General features: G+C 38.6%; 1 protein-coding gene across 1 annotated transcript in view; it reads left to right on the plus strand.

Moving 5' to 3' along the window:
* Positions 1-977: 977 nt before the first annotated feature.
* VIT (vitrin) overlaps positions 978-26,476 on the plus strand; it is a gene marked incomplete at its 3' end in the record, with an annotated part of 57,336 nt that continues 31,837 nt past the window's right edge. Inside the window, exons 1-4 of the mRNA XM_081331354.1 lie at positions 978-1,855; positions 23,427-23,499; positions 23,786-23,851; positions 25,499-25,655. Coding sequence (XP_081187480.1) covers positions 23,466-23,499; positions 23,786-23,851; positions 25,499-25,655 — 257 coding nt within the window. The 5' untranslated portion in view covers positions 978-1,855; positions 23,427-23,465. The remainder of the gene's footprint in view (positions 1,856-23,426; positions 23,500-23,785; positions 23,852-25,498; positions 25,656-26,476) is intronic.

Below are 26,476 nucleotides of genomic sequence, written 5' to 3' on the forward strand. Positions count from 1 at the left end.
TTCTTCTTCTTCTTCTTCTTCTTCTTCTTCTTCTTCTTCTTATTATTATTATTATTATTATTATTATTATTATTATTATTATTATTATTATTATTATTATTATTATTATTATTATTATTATTATTATTATTATTATTAGGATAGGTCTTATTTTCTGGGAAACACAGTAAAAAAGCCAGTTATGATCTTTTTGTGGTAGCTCATGTTTTGATCACCACACATCTGGATTACTGCAATGTGTTCTGTGTGACTGCCTTTGAAGACTACTCAGAAACGTGATTGTCAATAGGCTTCTGGAAGCAGTTCAAAGTGCTGGTTTGATCTATAAAGCCCTATATGGCTTGGCACCAGAGTTCTCCACAGGTTTGATCTCCTCGAGTTTGACCCATCCAGGGTGTCTCTCCTGGGGAGAATTTTTAGTAATGTCCCACTTCTTGGAAATAAGGGGAGGAAGCAAGGCTTGGAGGCAATGTTTCTCATGATGCCCCTCGTCCTCTCAGAGGCAATATTGTTTCAAACTTTAACAATCTTCCAATATGGACAAACCAGGTTACTCGAGAGAGAGTTTTGGGATGAATGATCTCAACAGAATTCTGTTACATGATAACTTAATTTTAACTTTATTCTACAGTGAACACTGTTTTGTTTTATAGTGTGAAATAAATTGTATAATATTTTAACCTCCAAGAGTCATAAGTAGCAGTATATAAATTAAATACGTGCATGCGTATTTAAAAGAAGTCTCTTCTTTTGAGAAACAAATGTTCTTTGCATCTTCTCTTTTTGCTTTGTCTTTTATTTTATAATTATTAAATTCCAAGCAATACACAAGTCAATCAATTCATTTTTTTTGACTGAAGATCAGAAATAATTAACAGTTCCTCCCAATAAAATAAAATGATATGACCATGATTTTTTATTGATTTTTACTTTAGAGTTTTGGGAGTGTTGTTTTTACTGTTTTGTGTGTTGCCCAGGGTTGTTGTTACAATATAAGCAGCTACACACTTTAAGTATTTTAAAATAAATGCATAAAAATAAATAATGTATATACCAATAAATTAATCGTTGTCTAAAGAGACTCTTGAGAGCATTTCACTCAATATAAATAAATAAATAAAAATAACTAAGGGCAGTTATTTCCAGTTGTTGACCACTGCTGTGTAACACTTTGCAATAATGTGAGTAACAAATCTTTTCTTGTCCGATAGAATAAGATTAATGTAAAAGTCATCAGACCAATTTGGCACATTGAATAACAAAGAAAAGACAAAGTTCCTCCAGCTTCTCGGAGTAAAAACACCAAAGTAGCAGTGTGTGAAGGATTAAAACACAAATGTCAGAGCCAGTTTAATTCATTTCTGTCAATGACATTCCTAAATGAGAGTATTAAAATAAATGTCATTTCCCTTTTTAAAAAAAAAAACAAAAACAAAAATCCACTACTCAAACCAATATCAAGTTTGTTGTGACACTGCTCACAATGAAATCCTTCTGACAAAACGGTATGATCTCACAATATGTATGTATATATAGTTAAAAAAAATCCCACTAGGGGGAAAAAAGTGGGAGGGAGAAGAAACTCAAAAGAGCAGCACTGTAAGTCAGCAACAACATCACTTGTAAGGAGCCTTTGCTCGTCATGGGAGAGAGACTATAATGTGCTGCTGGGACTTTGCTGGGAACATCTGAGGTAAAAGAGAAAAGGTGCAAAACGGGACTCTGTTTCTTGCTTGTATCTGACTCTTTAGACTAAGCCTGCCTGAACATTATGGTGCAGAAAAACTCAAGAAAAGTAACCAGGCATTCTGGTTGAGGAAAAAAAGGATTTAAACAATTCCACACTTCCATCAAGGTAATGCTGATTGTTTCTTTCTAATGCCATTTGAGATCAGTTTGGGGAAACAGTGGTGGGAGGGGGATGGAGGGAAAGAGAAATTTATATTTGGGATAATTTGGTGGTGGAGGTTATGTCAAAGGGGAGATGCTCAAAGGAAAGAAAATGTTCTACCAATTCTTTGCCTAATTGATGTATCCAAAGTTTGCAAACACAGATCAATGCCCCCCCACACCCAAGCTTTGATAAATATTGACTGATGGCCTCAAGAGTAGTAAGCATCTGTGTATTTTCTTAGATATGGATTTTTCAATCCTACTTGCATTTTCTCCAATAAGCAAATGTGTTATCTCAAAATAGGACAACTATTGTGGCAGCTGATGCACTATCCTTATTTATTTTCTGTAGGAAAACCCTCCTGGGAAACCAGTATGTATATACGAATTGCTACCATCTCTCTTTCTTTCCCTTTCTCCCTTCCCCCCCTCACCAAAAACTTTTGTGTTGAAGGCTGCAGGGTCTTTAACATTTTGAAGAGCACTAGCATTATCCAGCCTGTCACAGCAGCTCCCCTTCTCCCCGAGAGATTAGCTTCCTAATAAATTTCTAAAATGTGGTTTGTGTCAGGCTAGTAGCAACATGTGCAGGGTGCTCCAAGCAAAATTTCAAAAAAAGAAATAATCTGCCTGAAGATGGTTAGCTGCTATTAACTGCATCCTTGGAGCTACAATGAAGCCATTTCAGATTTGGAGAAGAAATTGGAAAATATCTTTAGGATGGTTCTCCCTCCCTCCCTCCCTCCTTTCCTTCCTTCCTTCCTTCCTTCCTTCCTTCCTTCCTTCCTTCCTTCCTTCCTTCCTTCCTTCCTTCCTTCCTCAAATGGTAGATCAGAAATATCAACATTTATTAACATGGCAAACTGAAGCTAAAATCACAAGATTTTTCCCCGAAGATTCAGCAATGATAATTAATGCGTATGATGCATGTGTTTGTGAGTTCCTGCCATCCTTGTTAAGGCAACCCAGAGTTTATCTCAGCTTTTACAATTACATCCCAATTAGGTGAAACAAAAGATACTAAAGTCTAATTACTTGCAAAAAAAATGACTTCATCTCTTTTCCCTATATTATATTTCTGAATCTGATCTGTTACTAAGCTTTGAACAGATTCGTTTCTCATTTTAATTTGACAAATTGTTTGGGAAACTCAAGAATGCTGGAATAAAAAGGAACTGCATTTTTTTCTTACTGCCATCAAAATGACAGTATTAGGAGAGATTGCACAGTGGTGATAACACTAAAAAAAAACCAGCCTTCACTGAATAATGGGGATTTTGGTTGATCTAAAGCAGAGAACCATGGCACCTGGATTTAAATTCAGCCCATAGTTTCAATGCTCATTTAGCCAATATTTATCCTGGTATTCTTTTAAAGTTCTTCAGTTTTCTTTTCATCCTCTCTTTACCTTCCTAATTTATGTTTACATTTTATTTTTATCATGCTGTGAGTTGAAAGTTCATCACTATTACATGATGAAAAGGATTCTGTTTCCTTTGTAGGAGGTTCAAAGCAATCTTATTAGGGTTAAGTAATTTTCTGAAAGAGAGCCAGCTTGGTGTAGCGGTGAAGGTACCAGACTGGAAACCAGGAGAGTCTGAGTTCTATTTCTGCCCTAGGCAAAAGTCAGAAGGATAACCTTAGGCCCAGTGCTTTTTTTGTAAAAGAAAAAGGTGCCGGAACTCACACGTGTCATACAACCCGCCTTGCCTACCCTACAAGGTTCCATCCAAAAAAGGTGCCGGAACTCCGTTCTGAGCGTTCTATGAGAAAAAAAGCCCTGCTTAGGCCAGTTACTTCCTCTCAGCCCAAGGAAGGAGGCAATGGCAAAAGATTTTTTGCAAGCTTAAAACTCTCTACAAGAATCTGAACTACTAACAGTCTAAGCAATTTGGTGGCAGATAAGGAACTCACGGTGGGCTGGACTTAGATCTCTTTGGATGTGAAGGGACTCATGACTGATGACGTGCTTGACCCCTTCCTCGGGACTAATTCAAGCAGTTTCAAAATCTGACTCCAAGTCACTCCCCCTCACCCCAAAAAGAAAAACACAGACCTTTCTGAAAGCTATTTCAAACTACTCAGTTTACAGTATACACCAAAGATGAACTCATGTCAATTACATTCCTATTTATCCTAATTTTAAATTTTTAAATTTAATTTTTATGAATTGAAACTTGTTACTCAGAAGCGTATTTTATACATGTACAAAACTCACATCCGTTTGTTTATTAAAACATCACATAAAATCAATTTATTAGAATAAATTATTTTATTGAATTAATTCCACATTAGTATAAAATCAACAGCTAAGCTTAGCCTTTGAGGATGAAATATATTCCATAATAAAATGTATATTTCACTTTCTCTATTTCACATTCTCTATGCAGACATTCTAATAGAAAATATGATGCCTGAGGCATACCTACAAATGCTTTACCTTGTATCTTATCAGTAACTGACAAATCTTCATTTAATTAAACTAAGATAACTAGGGTAGCGGAAAAGATTTAGAGTTGAAATATTCATTGCTGGTAATGAGAGTATGATAATTAGCATAGTACTCAGTGGACTTCCAAGTTTCTGAGAAGGAAGGAAGGAATCCCATGTTTGGTCTCAGCAAAAGAAATGTTAGGAAGAAGCAGGACCATTGACTAATGGAAATCCAGGTAAATAAAAGTAGGAAGTAAGCTGCTTTGGGAATGACCAGGAAAGCTGGGCACATGTGAAAAGTGATGGGAAGAGTTAAGAGACTTTGAGGAATGAGGGAATGCAAGAGAAAGAGAAAGACTAGAAGACTAAATAGACTTTGGGATGTCCACTTTGTGTGAGAGAGGGGGAAAGAGAAAATGCATATAAGATAAATGATTAACCCTAATGTGGGTAGAACCTGTAAACAGAAGTGTGCTTAACATATAGAGTCAGTTTTTTGAATAGCAATATTGAACAGGATACAGGTTATCCTCATTTAGTGAGCACAGTTGGGACCAGCAACTTGGTTGTTAAGCAAACTAGTCGCTAAGTGAAACCATGACTGCGCTTATGATCTTACTTCAGCTTTTCTTTGCTTTGTTGTGAATGCAAGGATTGGTTGTAAAGTTGCTTTTTTATCTCTGTCATAACTGTGAATGGTTGCTAAATGAGGCAGTCATAAACCAACTCAGTGATGCCCTCGATGTGATGTCCCATTGCCTGGAGGCGGTTCGGGTTTGGATGGGGAGAAACAGGCTCCGACTCAATCCTGCCAAGACTGAGTGGCTGTGTGTACAGGCATCTCGAGTGAACCATTCTATTCCACCTTTAATGATGGGGGGTGAGGTGTTACCCCCCGTAGATAGGGCTCACAACTTGGGTGTCCTCCTGGACTCGCGGCTCAGTCTTGAAGATCATATAGGAGCCGTGACCAGGGGGGCTTTTGCCCAGGTCCGCCTGGTGCACCAGGCCCTATCTGGACCGAGATGCCTTGTGCACAGTCACTCATGCGCTCGTGACCTCCCGGTTAGACTACTGCAATGCTGTCTACATGGGGCTGCCCTTGAGGACCACTCGGAGGCTTCAGCTGGTGCAGAATGCAGCCGCACGAGTTGTGATGGGGGCTTCCCGATACTCCCATGTAATGCCTCTGCTCCACGAGCTGCATTGGCTTCTGGTTGCCCTCTGGGTGAGATTCAAGGTGCTGGTGATGACCTATAAAGCCCTAAATGGCTTGGGTCTGGGATATCTGAGGGAACACCTGCTGCCGGCATCAAGTTCCCTTCGTCCTGTGTGCTCCCACAGGGAGGGCCTTCTCAGGGTGCCGCCAGCAAAGGATTGCCAGTGGGCAACACCCAGGGGGAGGGCCTTCTCTGTGGGCACGCCTGCCCTTTGGAACCAGTTACCCATAGAGCTCAGGACTGCCCCTGATTTTCGTTTGTTCCACCGGGACCTGCAGACCTGGCTCTTTGAGCTTTCTGGCCAGGACTGAAAATTTTTAATTTTTAACTTATTGTAATTGGGTTTTTAATTAGAGTTATAGGGGTTTTAGATTTTTAATCAAGGATAATTTAATCTATTTTAATTGTTATTAACTTTTTCTATTGTAATGTTGTTTTAATTGCCTTGTGAACCGCCCTGGGTCCTACGGGAGAAGGGCGGTATATAAGTTCAATAAATAAATAAATAAAGTGAAGTCTATCTGTATGGAATTTTGGATTCAAAGAAATGGATTTGTGCTTTAGGACATGCCTGATAGCATTGAAAACCTGTTTTCTATGAAACAGATTTCTGTTTGAGTAAAAAAAAGTGATCTGACACATCTGGAAAGTGCCAAACTGCTGTAGGACAATATGTATGTTTGCTGAGATATTGGTGTCAAGCCATGAAGGATTTCATAGTTCTGGAATCAAGCCTTGTGGATACAAAAAAAATCCTGTCCATAATTTTATGCCACCCCAAAACTGAGGAACGCAATATAGAATATTACAAGGATATCAAACATATATGGCAGCATTCGTACCCCTAAACAACTGCCATTAAGAATTGCTAGGATTTCCTGTGGGTTTAGTCTTGCTTGTCTGGCATCAAAAGAAGCCTTGCAGCATTCAGCATTGGCTCGGTCCCCTACAGTCATCCAAGGAATCTTTAAAACCTATCTTAGTTCTGTCTATTCATTGGCTGATTGAACCACATTTTCATTTTTAAGTAAAGTTCTTCCCAAGGTTTGAGGCAAGCTGAGTTATCATAAAACAAGAAAAGAAAGAGCTACTAATAGATAGAAATGCTAAAACTTTTAATTTCTCTATAAGAAAGCACCTGCCTTTGCAACAATATTTCCAGTTACTAAAGCAGCCTAAATTTTGTCTTCGGTGAGTTCCCAATATCATTAATTCTATAGTTATATGGCAACCAGAGAAAAATCCTTTTTATGTATCTTTAGTGTACTAATAAAAACCAAAGGGGTTTTTAAAAAATTGATTATGCTGCCACCAAGTCGGCGCAGATGGTTATCAACCACATAGATAGATCTTCTTCTCTCCAGGGTAGTATTTCTCCCACTTGGCTCTTCAAGCCTTTGAACACTTATATCCATTATTTCATTAATTGAGTCCATCTATCTTGCGTTGGTCTTCCTTTTCCTTTTCCTTCTATCTTTCCCAGCATCCTAGACTTCTCAGGGGAATTGGGTGTTTGCATAATGTGTCCAAACTATAAACATTTCAGCCAGGTCATTAGTGCCTCAAGTGAGAAGCCTGGATTGATTTGTTTCATGATTTGTTTATTTTCTTGGCTTTCCATAGTATTCCCAGGAATCTCCTTCATCACTAAACTTTAAAAGCATCAGTATTTTTTATGTCTTATTTCTTCAAAGTCCATAAGGAAAGCCATTGCCTAAAACATTTTGATCTTTGAAAATATAGACGCATCATGGCATCTGCATGATCTTCTCCAAGGGTTTCATTGCTGCTTATGGCATATTTCTTGAAAGCCATAAGTACTGTACATAAAAATAAAATACTGATGGTTAACCATAGGTCTTCCCCCCCCCTTGTAATTTTAATCAGTACCATAATCCTGATATCCTGCTAAGTAACACAATGCTAGCTTCATCCAATTCCCCCAGCCAGAATTTAACCAACCTTCTGTCATCACTCCATATTCCAGATAAAAGTTTTTTGTTTCATCACAGCAATAAGTTGGCTAAAAGCTTTGTAACCTCATTCAAAGACAGCTGAGCAAGGAGATCTTCCTTTGAATGTTGTCACACATGGGAGAATCTCACAGATATGGTCATTTCCCATTTCTTCTGGTCACTAATGGACATCTGCTACAGAAAAAGTCTTAATCCTTAATCCTTCTCAATCCTCAGATCCAAGATCCTTGCCCTGAACCTATTTTTAATTGAACTTTAAGCATAATTAGCTATAAATATAAGTTGTGCTTTCACTTCCAGCTCACTTTTTTTTCTCTCCTACCAACTGCATGCCAGCACAACACTTCACTGCAACACACCCCAGAAATTGGATAAAGTTGAGGAACCAAAAGGAAAGGAGATAAATATTTCCAAATGCTCTAATAGTTCTTGTCTATGAAGATTCTCAGTCATCCAGGTCATGGTTGTCCCAAGGTTGTTTTCAAACGGCAATTGGTCTTTCTTGGGGGTTTTCCTTGAAAACATTTCTTATCCAAGAATCTTCTTCAGTTTTGACTTAATGGTGAGGAATAGAAGAATAGTACAAGGTTCCACATCCATCTGTGGGCGCCCCGGAGCTATGGAACCAATTACCGGTTGAGCTCCGGACGGCACCCGATCTGCGCTCCTTTCGCCGCGATCTGAAAACATACTTGTTCGAGCAAGCCGGCCTGGCCTGAGGGGGGGTTGGTGGGGTTTTTTATCATTCTTATTGGGGTTTTTACTATGTATCAATTGTATTTTAATCGGGCATGCATTTAATTATCTTTTAATTTTTGTAAATTTCTGTGTTTTATTCTTGCCCTGTACACCGCCCTGAGTCCTTCGGGAGAAGGGCGGTATAGAAATGATAATAAATTAAATTAAATTAAATTAAATTTGCACTTGGATTCATGTGATCCAATCCCCAAGTGGCCTCAATGACCCACCTTCAGAGTTTCAAATGATCAGATGAGTGCAAAGAATATAAATCCTTCTGTTCCCCATCCCTGCTCCTTCCTTCCTTCTCAGAAATTTGGAACTCCAGAGTTCTGTGCTAGCCATCACCATCTCATTACCTTTATTTCCTAAAACTGTCACTATGTGACAAAACCAATCAGTGGCAGGGAGCCAGCAATGAGCATTTCAGCTGTAAAGCTCTCAAACTACTCGGGCATTATTTTAATTAAATGAAGATTTGTGAATCACAGGTACTGATAAGATACAAGATGTTCATAGGTATGATTCTGAAGAAACGATGGTATGAACTGATGAAGTTTCTTGGATGAGAAGTGAGATGTTTTCAAGGAACAAACCAAGAAAATCCAGTTGCCTTTTGAAAAGCACCTTTGAACAGATTTGTTTCTCTTCTTTATCTTCCAGGAGAAAGTTTAGCTCTCACCACCATAAAAGTACCACTAACCCTAAAAATAGAATGAGGAGAGGAATAGAGGAAGATGAGATGCTGGTTTTATTTAAAGTCTTTAAGGTGTATTAAAATGTGTTTTTAGGCTGTGTTCACATCTTTATTGCACTGCATTATTTTCACTGGCGGTTCTTGCTTTACCCTTTGGTAAAACATCAAATGCATAACATGTTTACAAGGTGTTGTGTATATTGGATACAACCCACAATGCGGCTTGTATCCCACACAGATTCCATTGGAAAAGAATGCAGGATTTGTGGGAACTGTTGTCAGAGCATTGTGCTTTTTTTTTTTTTTTTGCAGATTGGCAAAAGCAAGCCCATGCATTCCACTGTTCTGGCTGATTTGCATCCAAGCATCAGTTAGTTTAATGAGTTACTATGGTTATGTATATATACAAACAATATTTTTGACAGTATCTCGACAGGGTCTGTAATCCTTATAACTGTAGTGTGCCCTTTTGTCTTTTGGGACCATGGTTTCCATTTGAAAAGAGCCAAAGCATGTAGGAGGTGAACTTTTGTGGAAGCTGCTGAGCTGGGTTTTTTTTAACTTGGCTATCTGGCAAGTCACATTTCAGCCAGTATGCCACAAACATCTGGACGAGTGTCACTTAGCAAATCGTGTCTCTAAAGCGGAGAGATGCTATCAACAAACAAAGGTTATATCCAACAGCTTTGCCTTGGTACATTCCCTAACTTTGATTCCTCCCAGTTCCTAAAGGATCCTTTTTCAAACTTGAAGACTACCAAAGATGAATTGATTGTCCTTTTTGCAAAAATGTGCCTTTTGTGTCGTCTTGTAAACTAGAAATGTATAAGTGCTATATTGAATGAAGTTTTTGATTCAATGAATTCACTCATCACCCACGTTGTGTGTATTATGTTTGTATTTAATACCAGGGTTGCAATTCAATCTCTTGTGCTCAGCCTGAGGCTTGGTCTTCAGAGTTTAGGTGGCCCTGGTCTCCATTTTTTCATATTAACACAAAGTCAGCTTGTAATAAGTCTCAGCTTATCTATGATTTAATCTTGGATGAAGGGACTACCCTGGTAGGTATTACCAAATTGTTTCGGCATGGACAGTGCAGTTCCCCTCTCAGAAATGTGCCCTCTAGGTTTTGAGAGTGGAACCAGCCATGATTGTGGGCCAGGGGTGGGAATTTCCAGTGGCTTTTTGAAGTACTGCTCTACACATAGCTGGAGGTGACATCATTTTGTTCCCTGCTGCATAGTGGCTTCCTTGCCCAAGTTCCAAAGGTTGGATTATGAAGTTACCTAGATGGTTGGTTCTGAGGGACTTCAGGCTGCTTTCTATAGGCCCAAAATCAGAGATGGCTGGAGATATCATAACTACAGAATAACAGAGTTGGAAAGGACTTTAGAAGCCTTCTAGTCCAACCCTCTGCTCAAGCAGGAAAGCCTGAACCATTTCAGACAAATGGTTATCTGTGGCAAATGGTGTACCATGGCAGCTATGGACCTGATCCTGATTATTGATGGCTTAACTACAGGGGAGTCACATTCCCTGAACAGCGCATGGCATCAAGAACTGGTGTGAGGGGATCTTGTCATTAGTCTCTTGTCAAGGATACATTACTGTACTCCCTTCTAGCTCCAGAGTTCTCTGTGGCTGACCACAGACCAGAATGCTGAATAACTGGTTAGCCAGAGATATTTGACATGTCAATTAGGGCCCATTAGATTATAGTTCATATTTTAGGGGATGGAAATAGTTCTGATGATAGGTCCCATGACAATTCCATCACTAGGCCACTCAGAATTTTAAACAGCCTTGCAACCTTTCAGGAGCTGTCTTATATCCTCTCACCTTCAGCCTGGCTTTGGTCACAAAGGACAAGCAAAAAGAAATATAAATAAATGAAACTGTCAGGAAATTGGTGCTAGAGATTTCTTTGCTCCGCTTTTTCTATTATGTCTGGAAGCATGCAAACTGGGCCTACCCCAACTCCCTTTTCGTTTGGAAATGATGGAACCCTTTCTGACAAGCAAGATATTTTTCTGACCATTGGTGCATCCTGCTGCTCATCCATTTGTTGTTCTGGAGGATCATAAAGCCCAAGGCAGGTCCTAAATGCAAGTTACTCTAGAACTGGACTCTTATCTAACTCTCCATATAAAACAAGACTCAGCAATGCCCTCATAGGCCCTTGTTCATTAATCATCTAGGAAGGTAATATATTATCAGTTGGAATTTAGCACCAAATAGTTGAACTGATAATCTTCTTTCATTAGATTTGAAGACAAACAGAATGTCAATTTGTGATACTGAGGAAAGTTCTGCTCTCTCTCAAAAAAAGAAAAAGATGTCAAGCTTTGTGTGGACATGTAAGAACAATTCATGAAATCAGCCTCAGGATGATTTTTTTAGAGAACCAGAAATGTTCACTTGCATTCCTTGCTCCCAGACTAAATATATGCCTTCAGGGGAAAGTTGACATGTGCAATAGTCCCTGGGTTGTGAAACTCTCCTTATATTCTGACCAGGGAAGCATCTTTTTTTTTAAGAATTAAATTTTAGTTTGTGCCCTCTTGGAAGTATTTATCCTTAGACTTGAGAAATTTAGTTTGGACTCATCAATGTGAAGAAATTGCAGGGAATATGTCTAAATAATATATGCTATACTTCCAAATAAGTAGCTCACAGTATTATTCAGGATTTGCAAGGTAAAACTCAATCTCACTTACATTGATATATTTATGCTTTTAGGTAAGGCAGTTAAATGTGTTATTTTTGTTTTATTAATTATAGTATAGGCCACAACTAATTGTGGGTAGTTCTTAAGAACATGGTATGTCAGGCCATCTCACCTGCCTATTGAAGAATTTCTAAGATAACTAGAAATCATCTATTGCTTCCTGGAATATAACTAGATGGTTCACAAGTGGGAAAAAGTTGAATATTTTCACCTTATTTACTTTTATGAAGAATATATGAGGAGAAATTCTGGACTACAAGAAATAGATATTAAATAGATATTAAAGTTTCTGAAACATCAGGACCCTCAGTTAAGCTAATGATACCTTGAACCGATGGCAGGAGAAGATTAAGGAATCCTGTTGTAGGGGAAAGAATGTTTTCAAACAAAACATTTAAGGTTATATCAACAGGCAATGCCAACTTAAGGTGGAGAAGAAACTGAAACAATAACAGACTTCATCCCCCTTGACTCAAAATTTCACAGAGATGGTTATGAAATTAAGAAACTTTGGCTACTTAGAAGAAAGACTATGACCTCTCTCATCAAAATAATAACATGCAAAAACTTCACATAGAGAACAAAGATATGTATTCCCATGGCTTCATTATCCCAGTTGGAATCTGTTGTTTTGAAAGGTGGACTATCAATAAAGCTGAACAACAACAACAACAAAACGATGCCTCTGAATTATGAAGCTGGATAAAATCACTGAGCATAACTTGGGCTTCAAGTCAAATCATTCAACGGTTGAAGTAAAATCAGACGGCTTATTAGAAGGATTAATAATGATGTTAAGAACAACAGATGCATATAAAATTGAAGAAAGTCAAACAGAGCCTGACAGAAACAATTGACTAGACACAATCATTCATGACACAAGCATTAGTTTATGTTACAAATGATATTACAGAAATATTTTTATGGCTGTCATGATGCAGATATTACTATGTTACCCTCAATGATGAGGCAACATGGAGGTTTGCTGATCTAAAAATGATCAAGTTGACAAACCAATAATTGCCCTTGTTATCCACCAACCAATTTATGAGTATCCTATGTATAGAAGTCACTATTGACATTACCAGACCAATTTTAGTTTTAAAAATTGGATTTAAAGCTCTAACCGGAGATCTATTTATAGCATGACAACTATTTTGTAAAGCACATAATAAATTCTGCTCTTCTCTCTTCCTCTATAATTCTATTCTACATTCATGGTAGTTAAAACACAACAGCAAATGCTGGCCAAGCATTAATTTTAATGTAAAAAACCTACTCTGAATATGTGCATTTTCTCATTGTAAACTCACTTAAATTCTTAAAAATAGCAAGCACAGTTTTTAAATGTAAAAATTGCAAATGAGGCTTTTTAATCAAGCCCTTATCTGGATAGCTAATGCCCCCTTACTTTTAAATATTCTTAAGAATAAGAAAGTATGCTAGAATAGCCCTAAATAAGCTTGGTGTCAGGACCCACCCCAATTCACATCTTAGGAAATAAGGACTCTTGGAGCCGAGTTGTCCAAAAGGAAAATTTTTACTAAGAATAAGATTGGTTGTGGAGATATGAGACAGGATCTGATCTTGAGTCACATTTCAAATCTATATAAGCATTCCCGGTTCAACCCACTCCCCTCAAAACTCCATTTGGTTAGGATCCCATCAATTTGGTTGTCAGGTCCTTCCGTGGGAAGAAAGGAACTTCGTGCATTCTTTTGTTGATTGCCTTCTTCCTACAGCCCCAACAGACAAATCACTCCCCCCCTTTGTTCCCCCAGATCAAAGGTTCTTTGAAAGCAGCTACAGATAGACTGAATAAACAATCTCCCCCCTCCTTCTACCAGTATGGCAGAATCCCGGTAGGCACAATATTTTAACCATACATTTATGAATGTGATATCAATGGATTCTGACACTTGGGAGGCCTATTTTGGTTTATGGGCACATCACCATCACCTGCTTAGCCTGACGTTCCTTGGTCTCTGTTCCAAAAATCCAATCCCAGAGGTATCACTGAGACAGGAAAGTAAGATAGAATTTTCTGTCCACGCACACTTTTGTAAAAGAGTTGATGAAACAAAAGAAACAAAAGCCTTCAAAATAGCAAAGAAGAGATCATTAATTTTTTAAATTTTAAAGCCTAAGGATTTCACATTTCAAATACTTGCCATCCTATGTGAGATGATTTGAGTTTTACATTTAATTCCATCAAGTGTAATGTTTCCATCATCTCTTACCCTTTACTACTTACCCTTTACTACTTACCCTTTACCACCATTATATGTGAAATGATGGGAGCAAAAGATAGTAAACTGCACATTGTTTTACTACATTTTGGGTAGGAAATTTATCAGGCTTTGAGAAGCTGAAGAGAAGCTTCATCTCTACCACAATTGTAAAAACACAAAGAAACTGGAAACACAAATTTTCCACAGGGCACAGCTTCATGATGACAATCCTCTAGGAATTGATCAGCAGCTCTCTAAAAGCTCCTCAAAGAATGTATAAATTTTCTCCACTGCTGTTATGCTGTGGCAGGAACTATAAGCAGTATTTAAAGGAGATTCATCAAAACAGAATCCAGAGAGGTCAGGTGGGGAACGATTGCTTCAAAGATCTCTTAGCCAGAGCTTTTCCTTTATACTTATTTATCTACTCAGACAATAAAAAAAACACTGAAATAAGCGAATTTTACTTTTTAGTATGCAGATTTATACCGAAGTAAATATCAATTGTAAACATAAGAAGTGATTGGCCTAGGGGGGCAAAACCTGACTTAATTTGCTACTGATCAGTTGGGTGCAGTTGTATCTTAATCACTAACTTTATTATCATGGCCAATCAACACCCTGATTTTTAAAGCCACTCATGCTGCTCATTCCTAGAGTATTCTGCATTCATTCCTTATTTCATGGTTCATGATAAATATAGCTTGCCACTCAATCTGAATCACAAAGAACAGTTTCTATAAGGTATTGTTTGCTATGCACCCAGAATTGGAAACCACATGTTAAAATAGGTTTCCAGTTGTGGCTCAGAGACAAACTGAAGACTTACGTAACCATAGCTTGCCTAATTTGGATGAGCTATATTTATCATGATGTAGGAAGTGGAGGAGTGAATCAGGTCATGCAAAGGATAACAAGATGCCTCTACAGATAAACCAGGTTTCATCTTGGTATACAAACTGTCTGTTGTCATGTCCTGAGACTTTTACTATGTGGGAAGCATAAAGACAAGGAAAAAATATTTTATGACTCTGAAAATAAAGATGAACAAATAAAATTTTTAACCAGAATTCAAACTTAATTCACTTCTATGATTCATATGATTCTGCTTAGTGAAGTAATTGATGGGATCCAATTTTTAGCAGACAGATTAAGAGCTAATAACATTTTGGCCCTTTATAGAAATAATGGTGATTTCAGGTGGAAACTGAAATCCATCAGTTTCAGATGGAAATCTGAAATCTGAAACTGAACATTCAGTGTTTCGTCTGGTAGAAATTCAGCAGTGGAAGATAGAATGGAAAGCTACACATTGACTGGTATTGAGAAGAGGGCTGTTGTCATCCAGGATACTCCAGTGGCAGTACTGCTCTACAGCTCTACACATAGCTGAATAAAAGAGCATTTTGTTCCCTGCTCCATAGTGGCTTCCCACTGTTCAGTGATGAATGAAGGATGCCAAGGTGGCAAAAATTTTGCCACATCCAACCTGTAAGTCCTTTTCTTTAATGATAGATCAACTGTTGGTAAAACATCTATCATCCAGGATTTAATCCTGAATACAAATGCTGATCTGACCTGTATCATAGAAACCTACAGAAGGTAAGGAAATTCATCTCTCTTAGCTTTAACTATGGTACTAGGCTACTCTATGATACAACAGGCTAACCTTGGTAAGAAAGGAATACATATTGACCATGAACTATAGAAAATCCATTTCATTCTGTTCTATTTTTCATATAATAAGGTAAAAGGTAAAGGTTCCCCCGCACATGCGTGCTAGTCATTTCTGACTCTAGGGGCCGGTGCTCATCTCCGTTTCAAAGCCAAAGAGCCAGCGCTTGTCCGAGGACGTCTCCGTGGTCATGTGGCCGGCATGACTAGACGCCAAAGGCGCACGGAACGCTGTTACCTTCCCACCGTAGTGGTCCCTATTTTTCTACTTGCATTTTTACGTGCTTTCGAACTGCTAGGTTGGCAGAAGCTGGGACGAGTAACAGGCGCTCACTCTGCTATGCGGCACTCGGGATTTGACCCACCAAACTGCCGACCTTCTGATCGACAAGCTCAGCGTCCTAACCCACTGAGCCACTGTATCCTTTTTCATATAATACCATGCCCTTTTGAAGAAGGTCAATAGACCCGGGTTGCAAACAACTTAATCAAAACAAAGATAGTTTGGGGAAAATCTTTCTTGTCATATAGTGGTCACCTGGATTTTGCAGGTCAAATCTGATAGCCCTAAACTGAATCCATACCATTGACCTATCATACCCTAGCAACAGGTTTTCTATATTGTTCAATAGCTACATGGGTCTGCTGGGGAAGACCATCAGAGTTTTGGAATGGAAGATAACATCAAATAATTTCCAGATCTAGTGTTCCTTACCAGCCACTTTCAAGGAATCAATCAGTAACCAATAGTTTATAATGAACTATATGAAGGAAAACAAGCAGAACTTAAATCTAGGCAAAACAGGCTGGTAACTAAAAAATTAGACTTAAGAGTAAACTATGAGTTTGTGCTCTTTCTGAAATAAGAGGCTTGCAGTCTGGGAATACTTCCTGAATCTGAGCTGCCACTGGACTCACAGATAACATCAGGGATCAGGATTCCCTTTGCACAAATACACCTAACTTATCATATTTGCACCCTTTCTTGGGCCAGTCAGATTTGGTAATATTTATCCAAACTTATCTTTGAAAAATGTATGGATGGTGCAATGGATTAAAAAAACAGGGAACTTAAGCTGCTAGCCAGTACAAAGAACGAGAATAATATATTGCCCATATTATTATGCATTGGTATTTAGGCCTAACATTCTTAAGGCCTGAGATGGCTCACCTTTTTTATTACAAAGCCATCTGGCTGGCTAAATCTTCAGAGAAGCCCTTTTGATTATGCCCCTTCAATCAGAAGTCTGTTTTCTGGCTTATGGGAAATTACTTTCTGCTACATTGTTCTAAGCTGTGGAACACACCCCCTTAGAATTTATCATTCTATTTTTATACCGCTTTGTCCTAAGATTCAGAGTGGTATACAGTACATCATTAGTCCCACAACCTAAAACCAAATGGCTTGCATAACTCATGGAATATTGCTAAAAGACATCCAATGAAAAATACTTGGAAATAAATGACTTTTGACAAGTATGCTTTTACTGACTTCAGACATGCAAGAAGTGTAAGACTGTGTGTATCACTCAGGCAAGGTCTTCCATAGGGTTGGGGCCACCAGGGTAAAGGGCTCTTTGGGTCCCGATCTAACTTCCCATGGGGGTGGGATACTCAGGACCCATCCTAGAAGGTCAGATAGGATGGAGAGAAAAGAATCCTTCTGAATAAGGTAATCCCGGAAGCTTGGTGGAATTGGCTTCCCCCTTATCATTTCAGTGTTTAAAAAATGTTTATAAACACATGTCTCTTTCCCCATCATTTGCTTCCTGTTTTATTGTTTTAGTCTGCTTTGTTTCTAAACTTTGTTAGACATCCTTGGGATCTTGCCAAAGTAAAATGGCGGTAAATCAAAGCAATGCATTTCTTTGTTCTGTTTTATCAAATTAAGATAGAGAGAGAGAGAGAGAGAGAGAGAGAGAGAGAGAGAGAGAGAGAGAGAGAGAGAGAGAAAGAAAGAACGCCATTCAATCTTCATTGCCTGGAGAAAAATGTTTTTATAGAGGCCTCTAACAGCAATATAGGTATTTAAATTAAGATTGAATTAACTGGGGGAGAAGAGGAAAGAGTTATGATCTTTCAAATAGCAGGCACTCCTTGCATACACATTTCAGTGGAACAGTAGGGATAAAGTGGAACAATTCCAATGCTGTATTTTCTATGTAGTGTTGTCTGCACCACTGCGGTCTTCCTGAATGCAACATATAAGTGAAAGTCCACAAAGATTTGAGGAAACTCCTCCTTTATTCTATGTATATAAAGTGCCAATATTTATTAAAAGGATGACAGGATTTAAGACAGGCCTGACATCTTGGAATTCCCAGGTCTACTTCTGTGTCATCCATGTATGTTGCACAGCTTAAAAAGTATTTTCATCCCCTGTCAGGTATGATCTATGGATGATTGCCTTTGTTTTACTGGGTCAGAAGTAGACCACTTTATCTTTAGTTCATCAGTGAAATCCTGTATATAATAGTGTAGTATAGTGTACCAATCGGGTTTCAGGCCCGGACACAGCACGGAGACGGCATTGGTCGCTCTGATGAATGATCTCTGGCGGGCTCGGGACAGGGGTTATTCCTCTGTCCTGGTCCTATTAGACCTCTCTGCGGCTTTTGATACCATCGACCATGGTATCTTACTGCGGCGTCTCAGGAGATTGGGAGTGGGAGGCACTGTTCTTCAGTGGTTCTCCTCCTACCTTCTGGAACGTTCACAGTGGGTGTTGGCGGGTGGGCAGAGATCGACCCCGAGGCCTCTCATTTATGGAGTTCCTCAGGGGTCAGTCCTCTCACCTCTCCTGTTTAACATCTATATGAAGCTGCTAGGTGAGATCATCCGTGGTTTTGGAGTGGGTTATCATCAGTATGCTGATGACACCCAGCTTTTCATCTCGACCCCAAACCACATCAGTGATGCCCTCGACGTGATGTCCCATTGCCTGGAAGCGGTCCAGGAATGGATGGGGAGGAACAGGCTTCAACTCAACCCAGTGAAGACTGAATGGCTGTACATACCGGCATGTCAGGATATTCAGATTATTCCATCTCTTAATATTGGGGGCAAGTTATTAACCCCCGTAGATAAGGCTCGCAATCTGGGTGTCCTCTTAGATTCACAGCTCTCCTTAGAAGATCATATAGGAGCTGTGACTAGAGGGGCTTTCGCCCAGGTTCATCTGGTGCGCCAGTTGCGACCCTATCTGGACCTGGATGCCTTGCGTACAGTCACCCATGCACTTGTGACCTCTCGTCTAGACTACTGCAACGCTCTTTACATGGGGCTCCTTGAGAACCACTCGGAAGCTTCAGCTGGTGCAGAGTGCAGCTGCACGAGTTCTTTTGGTGGTCTCCCGATACTCCCATATTACACCTCTGCTCCGTGAGCTGCACTGGCTTCCAGTTGCCTTCCGGGTGAAATTCAAGGTGCTAGTGATGACATACAAAGCCCTACATGGCGTGGGTCCGGATTACCTACGGGAGCACCTACTGCCAGCGTCAACATCCCTCCGTCCTCTGCGCTCCCACAGAGAGGGCCTCCTCAGGGTACCACCGGTCAGAGAATGTCAGCTGGTGACCCCCAGAGGGAGAGCATTCTCGGTGGGTGCACCAATCCTTTGGAACCGCTTACCAGCTGAACTCTGGATGGCCCCCGACCTTCGCTCCTTCCGGCGTGATCTAAAAACTTATCTATTCCAACAAGCCGGCCTGGCCTGATGGATTTGGGTTTTAAAATTATTTATCTAATGTATTCTTATTTTATTGCTCTGTACACCGCCCTGAGTCCTCCGGGAGAAGGGCGGTATATAAATCAAATAAATAAATAAATAAATAAATAAATAAATAAATAAATAGTATAATAATTAATCACTCCTCAATTTATTTTTTAAACATCATAAACCCCTTAATGTTTTCTATGCTCTTACTTCAGTAAATATGCCAGCAACCTGTTGAGACGGTTGAAATAAAAAGAAACTGTGTGTGAGCTGATTTCTACAGAAGATTAGGGGTAAGAAACCACTTAGATTGGCCAAGTTAATCCCATAATGGCACCTCATGAAGAATTTCTGTTTGCCTGTATAATCCACAAGCGGATTCAAGCACTGAAAACCAGCACTTCTAAAATGTTCATGAGGACTATGATTAAGAAGTTTATTGATAGAAGCTCTTTAATTGTGCAGCTCCATGAAAGAGAATAACAAAAGTCAGTCTGCAAATAATACTATGCTTTAAATGGATGGGGGTTTTTTTGGTAAAAAGAGTTATTTTCTTCAAATGCTCTTCAAAAGACATTTCCCAATCTTATTTTAGGAAAGAAAAAGAAAGAGCGTGCATATGTATAACATGTGGAATGTAAATAACTACTATTTAAAATGACAGTCCTTCTAGGTTCTAAAGGGAATTTCACATGACAGGATTTATGGGTATCTGATTATTTGAATCTCTATGGTCTCGCACAATCTACATCTGCCTTCATTTATGCCCCCCAGTTATTTTTAGGACTAGAACTACAACTCCCAGTATCTCATTGGTCAAGCTGCTTGGTAAGTTGAGAATTTAAGTCCCTTTTAAGGGTACGTGTTTGGGGAAGGTCATTCTAAAATTTAGGAATTACTGAAATAGTTAAACTAATCTGCACAGAGGTGCTGTGATCTTTGAATTTCTACAAGTACCTATTTTACTTGGAATGAGAGATATGAATAACAAGTAAGAACATAACAATTTATTAGATTCCAATATTTATCATATAAGAGAAAAAAATAGAAAATAGAGTCCTAGCTGGCATTCTTTCTTCCATAGCTGTTTAATTCCCACCACAGCACCACCCTCTTTCAAAAAAAAATCATGACCGGCTCCAAACATATATTATAGTTATAATATGTTGACATCTCAAAAGAACTGGTAGACATAATCATTCATAAAGCAGAAAGGTACATGCTAATAAAACCCTCATGAGACCACACCTGGAAGACTGCAACAAATTTTGGTCACCATATCACACACAAAAAAGATGTTGAGACCTTGGGAAAAGTTCAGAGAAGAGCAACCAAGATGATCCAAGGCCTGGAGACTAAAACATATGAAGAACGGCTGCAGGACTTGGGTTTGGCTAGTCCAGGGGTAGGCAACCTTGGCTCTTTTATGACTCATGGACTTCAACTCCCAGAATTCCTGAGCCAGCTATGCCAAGGTTGCCTACCCCTGGGCTAGTCTAAAGAAAAAAGAAACAGGGGTGACATGAGAGCATCATTCCAGTATTGGAGGGGCTGCCACAGAGAAGAAGGGGGTCAAACTATTCTCCAAAGCAGCAGAGGGCAGGACAAGAAACAATGCTTGGAAACTGACCAAAGAAAGAAGCAACCTGGAATGAAGGAGAAACTTCCTCACAGTGAGGACAATTAACCAGTGGAACAGCTTGCCCCCAGAAATGGTGGGCGCTCCATCGCAGGAGGTTTTTAAGAAGAGACTAGACAGTCACTTGTCTGAGATGGTATAGGTTTTCCTGCTTGAGCAGAGGGATGTACTAGAAGACCTCCAAGGTCTCTTCCAGCTATATTCTATTCATTCTAATTAACATTATTTATATCTATATAACTTTTAGAATTATTTAGACACAATATTAATGAATAAAGTGCATTTGGTTACAATTTGAAGATAACAACTAGACCAAAATATGTAAGATAGGCTTGAGATCTTTTATTTCTTTATTTCTTTACTTATTCTTTAAACTAATTTCATTACTACCCATCTGTCAGAGTGAACTCTTGGTGGCAAACAAAATAAAAACACAATACAATTAATAGCCTACTTAAAATAATAAACAATATTGAGGCCCCAGTAAAACTTATATTCATCCACCAACCAAATGAATCCACCAGAATCTATATCAACATATGCAGATTTACAGAGTCATAGGGCTGGGAGGGACCTTGGAGGTCTTCTAGTCCTACCCACTGCCAAAGGCAGGAGTCTGCTAACAGGTCTCCCCTAAGCCTTCTTTTCATCATGCTAAGCATAACTAGTTCTCTTAGTTGTTCATCGTACAATTTAGCCTCGAGTTATTCAAGCAGACTTAATTAATAAAGCATCAGCACTGTGAAAATATCAGCATCCCTCTTCATCCCATCATGGCATACCTACAGGCTATGCTTGCATGTCACACAGTCATAATCTAGCCTGCAAAAGTCAGACGAACCACTAGATGGTGGCAAAGAGATGCTGAAAACACTCTTGGCCACCATCTTGTGATTTCATTGGGTCATACACAGTAGCCTTAATATAATCTGATTTGTTTGACTTTAGTGTGTTGTACACAGCCCACCAGTTGTAATTTACTCTGCTAACTTAGATGCTATCTTTTCCAAATCCCAACTTCTGGCATGCTTAAGTGGTCTCTGATATCTTAAAGAAATGTCATGTTTTCAGAAACAAAGTGGAAGGTAAGTGAAGGAAAGAGCAAAAATGAAGAGGTGGAGAGAGGTTTTGTTCAAAGCAGGCATGGGATCTAGGTAGAGACCAGTCAGCTGATTAACATTCCAGGCCCTTTTTCCCAGCCCATAAGACATCCAGCTGACTTTATTCTACACTCAGATCTGTGTTTTCTTCCTTGCCCTGGTTTTTAATAAATTTCCCTCCCCCTTTTCTCTTCTACCTCTATATTTTTCTCCTGCCTATCTTTTTATAATCTTTCCCCCAATTGTCCTCTTGTCCTTCTTTTCTTTTTGGTCTCTCAACCTCCTTTTTTGGAAAATATGAACTTCCTTTATACTGTTCAATGAAAAGTTTCCATATCGTTGTCTGACTTTGACCATTAAATATATGCTTGTTCCTTGTCTTCCTCTCGCTTTTTACTTCAGTATCCTGCACAGCGCTGGGTAAGTACAGTTGGTTCCATTGAAAAGTACTCTGATCCAAAGGTTGTAATACATAGATTAGCAAAAAGTAAATTTAAATAATTGCATTAAACTAGTCTATTTTATTGGATTATTGGGGCCAATGAATGACATGGTATTTCCAAAACCTCCTTGCACTGTGATAAGCAAGTACATATGAACAAGCCTGGCTAAAAATGATGTGGAAATAAGGTCCAGTTTATTTAAATGACATTAGTTGAGTCAGGAAGTTATAGGAATTAAGACGCAAACAGTTTTTATAAAGTATAATTATGAAGGTAGTGGACAGGTCCTGAAAGAGCCTACTCTTAGCCCTGAAAAGTTACTAAGTAACTCCTCAGATCAGTCAGCTGTTGAGGGAAATTGAAGGAAAGAACATTATGTATACTGGCTTGAGAACATAATACACATTGGCTTTGGTTGTACAGGAAAGATGAGATAAAACTTGGGCTACAGTTCCTGAGGCCCCTGGCAGAAGCAGATTATCTAGATATGTTTCAGTCAAGGTTCGAGTAGGGATTCAGTATGGGATAGCGTTAGTAGTTCTGGGTGCCATCCATTAAACAGTGTCATCTTACAGGACCTAAGTCACGGTTCCTGTCTGTGGAATGATTTGAAGTGTTTCTACCCTTTGCCTTTTGGTAAACTGCCTAAGATGTCATTGTTCTTCTAGGTTCTGAACTAGGATAGGCAATGGATGCTTGGCTTTAGGGCAGGGCTGGCTGAGGAATTCTGGGAGTTGAAGTCCACAAGTCATAAAAAGGCCAAGTTTGAAGACCCCTGCTTTAGGGGTTTGTTTTCTAATCAGCTGTTTTTTTCTCCTCAATATTTTTTTTAATCCGTAAGACCCCCTGTTTTGCTATGCAATTGTGTAACCTCAAAACTAAAACAAACAAACAAACAAACAAATAAAATTATAAAAATACTGGATTTCTATTTTACAGTGAACTCTATTAGAATTCTAAGGCCCAGTTTCTCTCAGCATGAAGAGAATAACAGCAATTGCACTGGTCTTTGGTAAGTGCCCAAATGCATCCTATTTTTTTTAATCTCTGCTTTCTTTGTTACCCCACAGTTTTAGATAAGATTAAATCAATGTGCTCAATGCATGCAGATAAATCAAAGAATCTCTGAAAATTTGTAATTAAAGTAGTAAGACCAGAAAATGTGAAAATCAAACATAAAGAACCTGAGACAATGGCAACATTAATAGAAAATCTTATTATTTTACTTAGAGAATTTTTAATTTCATGGGAGACAGTATTGTTGTACATTTTCTTTACACTTGTCTATTGTATCATAGTTTTGCTGCTGACTTGTATATATGCTACTAAAGAAACTACAAAGAGGAACAGGAAATCTAAACAATGTAAGTAGAGAAAACTTGATGTAAATGGTTGATTCCTATAATTTCAATTTCAATTCTCCTTCATACCTTTTGAGAAAGTTATTGGAAAACTGGCTCCAAGAATACACATTCTGTACAAATGATGTAGCCTCCAATATCTTCCCTTAAAAATAATCATAATTCTCAGCTAAACTATTCCCATTTGAAATGTTTTGCACCCCAGAGGGCTGCATGCTACATTTGTTTCTAATGCATCATTTATTCTGAAACTCTTTTGGTGTGCCAGATGCTTCTTGTTGTTCCCTTCAGAATAAACAATATTATTTCAGGTTCAGGAAAGATGTAATAATTGTGAGCAAACTAAAGACACAAAGCAAGATGGGGCTGGCCAAATCTAACCAAATTTAATATACAACAGCACTATTCTCTGCAGGTAATCCTCAGGCTATAATTATAATTGGGACCAGAATCCTGGTCACTAAGCAATTCATTTGTTAAGCTAGTTATCATGTGATTGAACCCAATTTTACAACCACTTTTATTGCAGTTGTTAAGCAACTGAATCACGTGGTTGTTTAACAAATCCGACTTCCCCAATTGAGTTGTCTTGCTGGGAAATTTATTGGAACCACAAAGGCTCACAATCCAGTTTACTATTTCTTTATTTTACTTATCCTTGGTAGAATAAAGCTATTACTGATGCAGTGAATATTCAAGGGTCCATCTATTAACAATTATGGCATATAGAAATTTTCAGTTTGTATGTGAGAGCTGTACATGACAAAGAGCATAAATTAATGAATAAAATGAAAGAAGAAAGAAAAACAGCTGCTAAGAGAAGGAAGATGGAAGAAATGAAAGTGGCCTGATCTTGTGCAGTGAAGTTGATAAATATATGCAAAAACTGATGGTTTAATTAAGAAGCAATGCTAGGCTGGAAGTAAAGCCAAATGTAGGAAATGGAATGTTATTTCTGGCAACTCCTAAACTATCAACACATTTGAAAGAGGAGAGGGTAAAAATCACCCAAACTTTTCTTATCTTTATAAATATCAACATTAGAAAGACTATAAATTACATAGGCTAATTTATATGTCAAATGTCTCGTAGGAGATACCCTGCAATTGAGTTTTATTAATTTTCATTTTTAAGGATTAAGGAGTCAATGCTGAATATTTGTAAGGGACGTGGTGGCTCAGTGGGTTAGGACGCTGAGCTTGTCGATCAGAAGATTGGCAGTTTGGCGGGTCGAATCCCGAGTGCCATGTAACAGAGTGAGCGCCTGTTACTCGTCCCAGCTTCTGCCAACCTAGCAGTTTGAAAGCACGTAAAAATGCAAGTAGAAAAATAGGGACCACTCCGGTGGGAAGGTAACAGTGTTCTGTGCGCTTTTGGCATCTAGTCATGCCGGCCACATGACCACGGAGATGTCTCGGACAGGCACTGGCTCTTCGGCTTTGAAACAGAGATGAGCACCGGCCCCTAGAGTTGGAAACGACTAGCATGCATGTGCGGGGGAAACTTTACCTTTACTGCTGAACATTTGAGTATTAAAAATTGGCATAAAAGCACATAAATAATAAAGCCAACTCCTAGCATTTCTTTGTTTTTTGAAAAGCTTTTGTGGCAGATTATACTAAGCATAACATTCAACTTCTATCTTCACAGCTGTTCCGCAGATTGAGTGTGTCATCAAAGCTGCAAAGATCATCAACCCAGAATTTATTGCTAAGTGTCCCTTGGGATGTCAGGATGTTAAATATCGGGTCTATGGCACTGATATCTATGCCTCTTTTTCCAGTGTTTGTGCTGCTGCTATTCACAGGTTGGCAGAACTGATCTTTAATTGAAAATAGCATATCAAATCAAAAAGAAAGATAATGTGTTCAATACTACTGGTAGCAATAAAGGTAAAAATCAGAACAGGGTGTGTTATTTTTTCCTCATCCAAAATTTTGTATAACTCTTAAAAAATACAAAAATAAGATTAAGAAATAAAAAGTAGTTTATATAGTCAAATCTATATAAACAATGAGTATGAGTAGAGTTCAGGTTATTTAGAGGATGGAAAAATAGGTCTTCTTTAATTCTACTTAATGAGCAAAAGGGAAACTTTGGCAAAATGTTTTAAAGGTTATGGATTTATGAGGAGAATAAACAACTGTAGATTTGAGAAAATTTTGGCGATAAAAATAGATTGATATTTTCATTAATTTATACTGGGAAATGGTAATAGATCCTTCCCTCTGGTATATGATTAACCATAACATTTTGGAAATGCCAAGGTAGAAGTTGATATCTTTTAGGGAACTACAGAACCATTTTCTTACACACTAGGCTTACGCTTACCTTATCTAAATGTCTACTAATACTTAGAACAGACAATTTTATTTTGATATATTCTGACAATAGAATTATTCTTAGCCTTAAAATTATCAAGTACTTAGCCTTGGTGGAGCAGTGGGCTAATGCCTCCTTAAGTAACACCAGCTGCCTGCAATTAGTGCAGGTTCGCATCCTACCAGGCTCAAGGTTGACTCAGCCTTCCATCCTTCCGAGGTAGGTAAAACGAGGACCCAGATTGTTGGGGGCAATAAGCTGACTTTGTAATAATGCCGCTTGGGGGGGTTGTGAAAGCCCTAATAA

Source organism: Vipera berus (genome assembly GCF_964194415.1).
Source record: "Vipera berus genome assembly, chromosome: 1".
Lineage (NCBI taxonomy): Eukaryota > Metazoa > Chordata > Lepidosauria > Squamata > Viperidae > Vipera > Vipera berus.